We start from the raw sequence: 12223 nt of genomic DNA, 5'->3' as shown, positions 1-12223 counted from the left end.
TCAAATGTAGTCATTACATATTTTAAGGTGAAATCTGATATAAACGTGAAAAAAAGAACAAATAGTGTTCAGAGGTCTACTGAAAGAAAAGAAAGTGATGAGACTGCTGACATGTTTTCTTCTACAAAACAAGTCCTGGAAGCTTCCACTGCAGGCAGCCTGAGACAAGGCAGCCATCAGATTATCAAGTGAAGGATTGACCTTGCTTCCTCGTATAAACGCATTCTTTGTTATCAGAATTACTTCAAGACATTAAAGCAAGTCTTCTGTGTAAGCGTTTGGTCTTGATAAACAAATAGCAGCTGGATACCTATAAGCAAGTTGATTAAATCTTTAGCTAAGTAGAGTAATAAACAAGTAGTACACTGACAGCTGATGAGCTGAGATGACTCTGGTTACCAGGGGGCTAGTTCCCACCAGCACTCCTCCCCACATTAGTTTCTACAGAGTGCATTCCATTTTCAGTATTATGAGGAGGAATGCAACCATAAACCAAATTTGGGGATTTCTGTTAATTTTCTTAGAAAGAGGACTAAGCAGTTTTGCCCCAGTGCACCTGAAACAAGCATACATAGTTTGACAGTGAGCTTAAAATGGCATGATTACTACCAGCATAACAAAAACAAAAAGACCCAATAGTTTATTCCAGAACATCTGGACTTGTTTGACCAAAAAAAAAAAAATGCTATATGTGCTTCAGGTATTATCTTTTAAAACATAAAGCAAACAATTGTAAAAGCTCAAAGCATTTTTTTTGTGTGTGTTTAAAGTAAATGTGTCAGAATATCATATATCAGTCACCTAAAGTAGAACAGATCATTTGTACCACACTAGAGTTAATTTAGATATCTACTTCAAAAAAGTTATCATTCAAGTGCTAAAATAAGTTAAGATCTTGAGCAGCTAACATCACATATTTTTCCAAGTACTGCTAAATTATTTCCATTAAATAGTAGTGGGCAATTTCTCCCAGCATCTGCAGACACCTCCTCAAAAGACAGATTTTGTTGTAAGGTTGTAAGTGACCTGCTGCAGAATCAGTCTTGATTCTTCTGCCCCCTACTCATCACTTGAGCCCCATGATTCCCAGAGTAAGGACAGTCAGTAAAGTGTATTTACAATCTATTTAAACGTCACCCCAGAGTGAGAGTCTGGGCAAGCTCATCCCAAACAAGCACTGGTCTTTTGTCAATGTCTTTCTGTATTTTACGAAGGGGGTCAGAAAGAGCCTAGTGTCTAAAAGGTTTAAAAGGTATATTTAAATCCATGAAATAATGTGGAAAGAAACATTATATAACTGAGTTACTCCATTAAAAAGCGATATCAAACGCAAAGAGCTTATCTGCAAATGAGAAAGCAGACCCTGTGACCTAGGAGATCCTGCCCAATTCTGTGTTCTGGAAAGTAATCCTATTAAGACAGTCTGATAAGAGGGATTTTCATTAGGCATTGATTGTGCCATCATTTGGATTTATGAAGTCCAACACACAGGATTGAAGTATGTGATCCCCTTGTTGGCAGCACACTCAGAGGGGTGAACTCTTCTCGGTCACCATTGGAAGTGTCACCGCTAGACCAGCACCACTGCACAAGCTAGCCATTTACATACTAACTAGGCCACTTTAAAAATCAATGTACTAGTACTCTTGTACTAGCTTGGCTCCACATGCAGAACAGTATTACATTGAATTAATTATTAGAACGCTAGGAGCTTATTTAAAGACCTATAATACATGTTTATGGTTTTTCTCTAGGTCTAGATCCACTAAATTTGCACTACTGATAAATATCACATGGATTGAAAAGATACAAGATGCCTTCTGGGGCTGTGATCTGTGTGTTCCCTGAAAATAATTTAAGATACCATGTAGAACTGGTTCCTAGAGTAGATATTATACTGCTTGAGGAGGGTAGGGAGGGGAGGTGGGGGAGGTAACAGTTCTGCTATTCAAATGTGGACCTCAGAATTAAATACTTATCACTTCAAAGAAGATTTCATTTGTTTTAGTGTGTACCTGTGCCCAAACAATTCCCAGTTCCAAGAAGATCTTTAACAGGCTAAATTTATTCTACCTTTGAAATATAGTCGTACTGGTACTGTATGGACTGCATGCCATTAAGATTTTATCCTCCCCTTCTCCAATGTTAATAACTTGTTGAAATTTTTATTTCCATAATTCCATGTGTCACACAGGGGAACACCAAAAGCAAGTGCCAGTGTTTTACAACAGGCAGCCAAAAGTTGGAGTGACACAGATGGATGACCGTGTCTAACCTACTCAAATTGTGCTGTCAAGTACAAGTTTCTGGAGTTAGATGGAAGGAAGGGAAATAAAAAGGGAAGGGGGAAATGAGAACTTAGCTTTCTTATACTGCAGACAAAACAAGGCCACTAGAAGAATGGATTGATGTTGTTGCTGCTGCTTTATCAGCTGTGGTGACTAGAGACAAAGTGAACATAATTCAGACTGAATCAGGTTCGAGACAGGATAATGTATTTTTTTCATTGCCATCATCTCCTGTAGTCCAAGAACTGCTTCACACATATTATGGACAGTAGTATGCACTACAAAATTGCTTAGGTTTTTTTTGTTGTTGTATCTGGAGCCAGGAACAGTGCCTTTTAAGTGGGTGGGCATAAGCTAATCTAAAGAGAGAGCTATGAGAATGCAAACAGGAGCTGGGCCAGCCTTTGTAAGGCACCCATCAGAGAATTAGTTTAGTCTCATGACAACACTGAACTATCACACTGCTTGTGAAACAAAGTCTTACTTCAAGTAGAACATCTTTTTATTTAGATACAACACCTATTTAGAAACATCCCACATCCCTTTTAAAAAGAGGCGGATGTGCCATGAAATACATCATTTCCTCATTTAAACAGGGTTATCTTTGTTACAGGCATTTGCTTCCATAGCACAGTTTAGATCAGCTACAAGAAAAATGGGAGAGATCCACTCTGTCAGAATACAGAAGTACAAGGGACCAACAGAGCAGCATCTTCAAAGCACAACACCACCAGCTCTTGGCTCTCTGAGGATAGATCATCCATGTCATTGTTTAATTTCACTACAAGTACAGACACATGCAAGCCAGACTCAAGTCCAAAAGCAACGCAGATGACTTTGCATGATGAACATGAGTGGGAGAAAGGGGTAGATTGATGATTGATTATCCTTTCCTCTTCAAGCTGTATGCTCCCTGCATAACTTACTATTATTTTTTTAATTCACTTTTTTTCCATCGTATGCATGTTCTCTCTTACACCCACTCCCCACCCTTGTTACCGTGGGTAATCAAGCACTGACTCTATGTAAAGCAATTTGCCTAAAGGCAGAAGAGGCTTTGTAGCCACAACGGTTGGAAACTACTTTTTATAAGAAGTACAATTATAAAAATTTAAGTGATGTAAGCAATCAATTATTTCTTTGCCTTGTTATAAAACAACCACACCTACCAGTTCAGCAAAGAGACCAGTTGAATCTTGAACAGAGAAGGGAAGGACAAAAGATTTGCTATGAAATAGCTGATGGAAGATAAAAATTTATGTAGTGAATCTTCTAAACTAGAAGTCAAGAATATTGCAGCTACTTAAGACAAAACAATGAACTGTGACCAGTGCAGAACTGACATCCAGACTATACAAAGCCCAAGCAGTAGAAAAATAATTTTCTTGAACTCCTTTGAGATGTAGTGCAAATTTTGCATGTAAGGGGGAGGAAAGTGGCTGAATAGTGGTACATTTCCTACTAGATTAGGGTCTTCAGAACCTAAGATCAGAGTTTAAGCAGGGCATTTAGAGACAAAAGGCTCTGGTCTCACCTACATCAGGTGCTTGGCACCCTCACAGGTACTTAAGTCAATTCCTTCTCTGAAAGCAGCAGCATTACAAGGGTTGTTTTAAAGCAACATGCATTTTATAGGCCATTTTGTGCTTCCTAATTTTCACACTTGGGTTCAAATGCATTTCTGTAGTTGCTACACGATATAAGAAGCCTTTGCTACGCCAGTGTTGCCTCTGTCCTTTGTAGGTCTCTGATTACAGCAGCCCTTCAATTAGCACAAGTCCGTTGAGCAGCATCCCTGCCCTCAAGTGAGTGCTCCAATGTTTGTGCCACACCACATACAGATCTGACATCAGTAATAGTTGTCCAAAAAAAACAAACAACTCAAATACATTTCTAAGCAATCTGATGGACCTTTAAGTACTTCACTCACTCCAATGCATCTAGACTGACATACTCGACTTCCTACAGAAATCCTTTATTACACTTCCTACTAACTTGCATTCCTTTAAGGAGTGACATTCTCATTCTCAGACTCCTTGTAGTCTTTCCACTTTTGATTCATTTAGAAAGGAGTGCACACAATTACTATTTGTGAGATCTTAGTCCAAGTTAGAGAAAGTCTATTGAAAAAGTCAGAGTCAGCAGAAGTTGGTTTCTGTAGTATTTTATTCAGTGGATTTCCTCAAACACCTTTTGAGAAAGGAATAATGAATTTCAAACATTACCTCACCGTAGCCTGAGGAATAAGTAGTACCTGATCATACCATCAGGTCCACATCACACACAGCCTTAGCACCATGCTGACCAGGCTGTTTTGGAAAGGACAGAATGTTTGGGGTGTGGGGGAAAAGTGTTTGGTCCTGAAGTCCATGTACCATTTTATTCAGCGTTCTTCCAAACCCAGAGGAAAACAGATGACTGGTCACTGTGGCAACTATCTCACACACAGGATCTGCAGGGTGTGCAGAGCCACTGACCCATGAGAGAGTGGGCTGGAGAAGGTGGTCCATACTGTGCAGAAAGTCATTGCCCCATATAGAAAGAGTCCTGAACAGTAGGGAGAAAAACAGCTGAGTCCATCAAATCACAAGACATGCCTCTTGGGATGCAAATGCACAGAGGAACCAACATCCTGTACAGCATCGTTATTCAGCATATGCAGCACTGCTCTTAGTAGACCACTAACACGCATCTGTCTGCAACTGGATTCAGTATTGAAAATACATTTTGGAAATACAGTCAAGGTAGCTAATTTGTCCAGATGTCAAGGTTAAATGACTAGAGCCCTTCTTTCCAAAATCCATCCTTTTCAGAATATTTGACAAGACAGACAGCTCACTTTTCCCCCACAACCTTCACTCCACCTTTTACACCTTGTCACTAGCTTTACCACTGGAGCCAAAACATTTGTGCAGCAGGAGAAGGAAGGGCTCACTCTCTCTCTCTAGCCTAGACAAGGGCCTGCCTTTTGTCTTCTCCTGTCTAGCATCAACCAGGTCAAATTCAAGTGTGTACAGACTGACAGACTCCCTGATGCTATATTAGGGACAAGCTCTCACTGTTAGAAAATCCCAGCAGCTTCAGGAAGGAGGCCAAAGAGGGTGTTTTCCAACACTGCGCTCACAGAGCACCCAGGGAAAGGGAGCTCAGTCCATGCAGGACCAAGTTAAATTGCTCCCTTCCATCCCATACCCCACCAATACCATTTGTTTTATAGCCACAGACTGGTCCTGCCAACATGAAAGCCATTCTCCATTTCGGAGCTTCATGTCACTCTTGTCATTGCAGTACCCATAGCAGGATGTAGAAGAGAATCATACACATGACAATTCTCAGTCTAGCACGGCTTTGTACTCTTAAAGAAAATGCTTGAGGGGCTTTTAGGGGTGGCTCTTCCTGCTATATTTTCTTGTACACTGAATTTTTAAATGGAATTCCAGGATATTTTGCCCTGGAAAAGGGGCTAAGCTTCGACATAATTCCCTGTTACTTCCAGACCAAAAACATATCCTCCAACAAGCACCATTTTGCATAAATGAGCAGATACAGTCTAGTAAAATAGTTGATTATGCAACTAAGCTCAGCAATATCTTATATTAGAAGGTAAGTCTTATATTCAGTTTTTAGAGTGCAAAAGCTAAGGGCTTATTGGATTTGTAAATGCATGTCTCTACATTAAAAAATACTCAGCAAACCAATCCATAGCACATGCAAAATCTTTCTTCATTGTCTACTAATGCTGTGCAAAATCTGTGTGCCCTCAATACACTCATTCCATCAGCATTGTGCTTTCTATAGCAAATGCTATAATTGCAGGTAGATAGGACCCTTGAGCACAGTAATTTACCTACAACATCGAATGGTTTCTGGGGACAAATCCAGTGGCCTTTTTTTCCTTCATATATAAAGTCGTACACATTTGGAAGGCACAAACAGCATAGATCATACATCTGGAAAACTAGACTGCCACCACTTTCATGCTGAACTACTAGTTGCAAACCATTAGGGAATGAATAGTGATGATGTAAGTTGTTTTATGTAACCCTATTTAGCAATTCTTAACTAATAATGGATTTAGCCCAAAACATGAAGCATCTATGAAGAAACCATTTTTAGAAACAAGATACCTAATAAAGGTCAACATCAAACTAAGTTCAAGTCTTGCAATTAAGGCACTGCATTTTCAATATACTAATCTGTGACTGCATCCTCAGTTTCACCATTCATAGAAACCAAAACAAACAGGTTATAAAATGTCTTTTTTAATGAAGCAGTTCCAGGAGCGAGCAGTCAGACTGACACTCCTCTGAAGCACTTGACCTCAGTACATTAGCCTAACAGGTTTTGGAGGCAAACAAATCCTTCTTAAGAATCTCTGGTCCAACTAATGTTTTCTACTTTGGTAACCCTTTACCATTCAGGCTGGTTTTCATCTCTGAAATCTGCATCACATTGAAGTAGCCCCTCTGAAGCTGATCTTTGTATCACGGATCTGTGGTCAGCATTAAAAATAGTCTCAAAGAGCTTTTTCTAAACAACTTCCCCCTTCAACTCCATTATCCTGCTCAGCATCCCATTTTAAAACTAAAACTGTACTGCCAAAGACAAGATCCACTAGAAAAAGAGCAGACAGGTTTGTTTGTGTTCATTTCCCAACTTCATCTCCTAACCTTTGTCACCAAGCCAAGACAAGCTTACAGCTGACTTTACTTGCAAGTACTTGAGAGACTATGAATGCAGGTTCAGCTTTGAATAAAGGGAGTTTTTCTGCAAATTTCCACTTACTGATAAATCTCAGCATAATTTAATAGAAAACATTTGAACGGAAAACAGTGGGCAGGTACTACACTTATGCAGGTCTTCTTGCAGACTTTCAGTACACCACATTCCAAGCGCCCTCTACTTATTTCTGCTCTTCCCAGGAACAGAGTGCACAACTCCTTAGAAACAGAGCTCCTAAGCAGAATAGCAATGAAACACTGACACCACTTAGCTCTTCCAGCAATTCTGTGGCTATTTCTGACACTTCAAAATATTTCAGGTTGTTCAGAGCTTAAGTGTCATCACATGAAGTTATGGTAGATCTTCCATGGAAGTTAAAGTGAACGATTCCCAACCCCCCCAACCTGCCTTCAGACAGGCTTATTAACTGTCTGCATAGGTGATTAAGTCTCAGGCCAAGAGCTCCATCTCTAAGCCTAAAAGTAATTCAAGCAAAGCATCTTGCATTGAATTGTTATTGTCTTTAATCGCTATACTCATCATGCACCTTAAACTTTATTCTGATAGCATATTAATTGCTTAACCTTTTCACTACTGTCATCTCTGCTGACACTAGACAGAGTTCATGCATAACAGCAAAGAAAGGAAGACCTAGACATTTTGCCCTCAATCTCCAAAGCTAAAGCTTCTATTCCAGTCAGAGTCAGCAACCACAATAAGAAAAAGAACAAAATATTTTTTTCCTCCAGCAAGCCACTTATTTGAATACCGTGAAGAACAGCAGGAATTTCTCTGGACCTGGGTTTTGCCCCATCTATCACATCCTTACATACAGAACAACTACATCTGTATGTCAAAAGCATGTGGTCCAAACAGGCTTGGTGTTTCTGAACAAGGAGAATCAAACCAGCAGCAACAGATCCAGTAAGCCAGCTACTAACTACGTTATAACTCATGCTGACACAAAATCATCATTTCATGCAAACAATTTGAAGTATCTCTGACCTTGGAGTAATCCTTGCAGCCCACAAATCATGAGGCTGGAGAGGCAAGTCACACCAAGAAGAGTAACAACTGTATTTTTAACCAGAGTTTCCACTTGTATCTTTCCTTCCCTTAGTTCATGGATGTGAATTGTTAAGTTTAACTTGTCACATGCACATTTTTAATGAGGGCAAGTCCTTTTGACAAATTTGCTGATAAACTGGTTTTGAGATGAAAGGAGGTTTCTTTCAACACTTGTATTAAGTACATGCCAGATATTCAGCCCTGGTTTTGTAGGCCCTCACATCCACACCTCAGGCACTGTCAAGCTTTTGCCTTCCTGGCTCCAGAATACCTGGGAGCCCCGGGGTGAGATGTTGGCTCCAGAGATGCTAACTGCAAAATTCACATGTGGCTTCAACAAATCTCACTTCAGAAGCCTCTAATAAAAGTGAACTAGACAACTGATGGAAGAAGTATGTGTGAATCTCAGTTTAGACCTAACATTTTGATCTTTTGTAACAGTAAATACTCGAGGTGGCAGGGAGGTAGGAACCCCTGGAGACTAGCAGGTCTACATTTCTAATGAAGCTTTGACAAAACAAAGTACTGGTACTTCCTTTATTTACAACATTATCATCTCTATATGGAAGATAAGTCACTATACCTCTGAATAATCTTGAAAAATCCTCCAGTTCACCTGTCCTCTACAGAAGAAAATTCATTCTGGCAACACTTTTTGCCTAGAGTAACTGAAAAACAGGTTTGATATCTACAAATCAGATACAACCTCCCCAGTATTTTCAATCCTCGTCCTAATGATCTTCTAACTGCTCATTGAAATTTCCTGGCGAGTGTCTGCCGCGCTCCTGGAGGCCGGAGTAATACAAAAACACGGTCTAGCGGCGACCGTACTCGCTCCAGAGTCCTTTCTCCACAACAGCCGCCTCCGCACAGCCCCCTCCTCCTCCTCGCCCCCGCACACCGCCCGCCGCCGCACCGCACGGGCAGCTCGAGTCTAATGGGGACCGACAGCCCCCAGCCCGGAGAAGGCGCCTCCGCGCCCCAGGGGGCCGCAGGGACAGCGGCTCCCGGCCAAGCACCGTCCCGGGGCTCACAGCCGCGGTACCCCGGCGCCGCCCGGCATACCCGGACCTGCCGCAGTCGCCGGGGCCCCCCGGGAGAAGAGAGGCCGCTATGTGCCCGTCCGTGCGGTAGCCGCCACCGTCCCCAAAGGGCGGTCCCCTCCCATTCACCTCGGAGGAGATGGGGCTCGGGACACCTTCCTCCCCTCCCCGCGGGACAGGGGCGGCGGTGGGCCGGGAATGTCATTTGGAGGTGGCGGTGACAGCTCTCCCTTGCCCGCTGCCGAAACGCGACTCGGGGAGGGAGAAGGACACAGGGGGCGAGGAGACTGCAGCGGCCGCGCCGGGGACCCCGCCACCCCGGACCCGCACCTCGCAGCCGTAGAGCTGCCCCAGCTGCTCCACGATCCACTCCTCCAGCACCAGCCGCTTCCGCAGCTCCTTCCGATCGTATTTCACCGTCACTTTCCCCTGCTGGTGGCGACGCTGCTGGACCTGCACCACCGCCGCCGACACCGAGTCCTCCCGGGAGGAGCCGCCGGAGGAGCCTCCGCTCCCGCCGCCGCCGCGGGGGCTCTGGAAGAAAACGCGGTTCCCGCCGCCGCCGCCGCCGCCCGCTGCTGCTGCTGCTGCTGCTGCCGCCGCCGCCGCCTCACTGCCCCCGGTCGCCACCGACATGCTCCGCTCCGCCGCGGCTCCCGCCGAGCCGAAAGGCGCCCGCCCGCCGCTACCGCCGGGCCGCAGCAGCCGCTGCTTGCACGTCTGCCTCACTCCCCCGCACCTGCCGTTTAAAGCCGCTCATGGCACAGCGGCGCAGCCGGCCCCGCCACCGGGAGGGCCGGGCCCAAACCGGCGGGGGCGGAGGCAGCCGAGGGGCGGCTCGGTACGGCTCGGCACGCCCCAGCACGCCCCGCCCCTCCCGCCGCCGCCCCGGCCCCGCAGCGGCGCGGAGCCGAGCAGGGAGCAGCCCGAGGGGGCCGCGGTGCTGGCGGCGGAGCCTCCGGCCCGGCCCGGTGCCAGCAGGGCGCGGAAGGCCGCCCCTCGCTGTCAGCGGAGCCAGAGCGGCATGTGCCCGCGGCAGGGCGCTCCCCGGAGGCTCCCCGGGGACTTCGGCTGCCGAGTGGTTTATGGCTTTTTTTTTTTTTAAGGAAATGCAGTATTGCCCCGTCATGCACACGATGTGTATAAATGCTGTATATCTGCAGCATTAAAATGCTGAATGCGATCGTTTTCTTCTTCTCCGGGGCAGGGAAGAATGATTTCAGGGTAGTGGACCGAAACAGAAAGCAAATATTTCGAGAGATCAGCAGTTAGTGTAACAATTAGCCATTTGGAGATGGCTGCCTTTCTAAAAGGCACCGGTTAGCATTGGTGTTCTCAGCAGCTTGGTGTCTCGGGAGGGCCAGAGTGAAATCACCAATGGTCCATCATGCACCGCAATCTGCCTGCCGATGGCTGCAAGTAAGCAGCCAACGTAAGGCAGGTGCTGATCAGGGGCCCCAGACCTTCTCCACTAGCAAAGACGTTTGCCTGTGACAAGGGACAGAAACCAACCTCCTGCACATGCAGACCTGGGACTGGAAGTTCCCAGTGTCCCAAAGCCTGGGTACCGCTGTGGGGACTGTCCCCTGCGTATACTGACCTGGAGCAGGTTGTCTTAGATAAGCAAGGGGCAGAGAGGAAGGAGACATGGATTGCTGGCTGTGATTACCTGGGCATATCTGCTTCAGTCAAACCCTTGCTGCTGTTCAGCATGCCCCTGTGGTTGTCGTAGCATTTCAGCCTCTTCTCTCTGCATTTGACACACCACTGACCAAGAGGCTAGCATGAGGCATTTGAGCTTCATCAAGCTATTTAGGTAAAACTCAGCTCGCGCTGCTGAAGGGATCATAGTCTAATATGATCAAGAGATAAAATGTTATTATTGGTCTTAAATGCTATGATAGCTTTTAGATTTTCATCTAAAAAGCGACAGTTCTTCAAAGCAAAGCGTATGGAGTTGAGCTCCTGAGTGCATAGGGACCACTTGATTTTCAGAGACACTGAGCAGCTGCAACTAGGCATCACTGCAGATCACTCTTGAAGTGCCTGGACTGCAGGCAGAGCTTGAGAGAAACACATCCCACAAGACTGCTGGGCAGTCCTCTCTGCCATTACCCAAGAACATCTTGACTTCCAGCTGCAGCTGGGTAGTGTTGCCTGCCTGGCTTTTATAAATCTGGGCTTGGGTAAATACAGTAGGAAAACACCATCATCAACAACTTGTTCTTAGAGAAACCAAAACGATGCAGAGGAGTTTTTGAAAGAGGGCAGCAGCTGTCTTTTAAACTTTTGTATTTGGAGTGGCCTATAATTTGGGTCTTCAGCTCTGCATATCATGTTGGAATTCTGGTGCTGACGTTCTCAGCCACAAAATTTGAAACTTTCCCATTTAGAGCAGAAACATTTTAATCTTTATAGACTGTTTTTGGTTGCTGAGAAAAAAAAAATGCGAAAGAAGGTAAATATTGCACAAGAGGCTTCTTAAAGCCATACTAAGCATCATACTTGCTGTCCCAGAGGATATAAAGCAGCAATTCCCAAACTGTCACCGTAATAGGATATTTTCTGGAGCCAAAAGAACACTGAGGTGTTCCACACAGGACCTAAGCAGGCTGGAAATACTGACATTTTTGTTCCCTGCTGTAGCAAATAGCAGGTGTACAGAGAGCTAAAACATTGTCATTGTCTCTGAGTGTGAGAAACCAGAAAGTCTCAGCTGAAGGATTTTCTCAATGCTATTATTAATAGGATATTATAATCACTGCAGACATTTAAAACCTGGCACCCGCTATTCAAACAGCACTTCCGCAACACTCTTAAAGTAGAAAATGAGGTTCTGGTGATTAAAAAGCATGTCCTCAGAGGTTATCATTTCAAAGTTACAATTCTAACATAATGCATAGTGGTTGGTAAATGTGGGTGGATGAGAGACTGGTAGAACTGCCAGCATTGTCATACGGCACTTTTATGTGCCATTGGTTTCTCATTCAGTTTTTAGAGCAAATGCATTCCTCAGGAAGCCAGGGCAAAAACTGCTGCCAAGAATCTTTCCTGCAACGATGTTGCTTCATTTGAAAGAAAGATGTAGTTGTTTAAGAGTCA

General features: G+C 44.4%; 1 protein-coding gene across 1 annotated transcript in view; it reads right to left on the bottom strand.

The window, feature by feature from the left end:
- Positions 1–10012, bottom strand: part of PPP1R14C (protein phosphatase 1 regulatory inhibitor subunit 14C) — a 51582-nt gene extending 41570 nt beyond the window's left edge. Inside the window, exon 1 of the mRNA XM_082047886.1 lies at positions 9452–10012. Within this exon, the coding sequence (XP_081904012.1) occupies positions 9452–9757 (306 nt within the window). The 5' untranslated portion in view covers positions 9758–10012. The remainder of the gene's footprint in view (positions 1–9451) is intronic.
- Between the last annotated feature and the right edge of the window lie 2211 nt (positions 10013–12223).

This window comes from Streptopelia decaocto (assembly GCF_964273445.1).
Source record: "Streptopelia decaocto genome assembly, chromosome: 3".
In the NCBI taxonomy this organism is placed as follows: domain Eukaryota; kingdom Metazoa; phylum Chordata; class Aves; order Columbiformes; family Columbidae; genus Streptopelia; species Streptopelia decaocto.
Note: the sequence above shows the minus strand (reverse complement) of the source record. Positions and strands in the feature narration are given on the sequence as shown.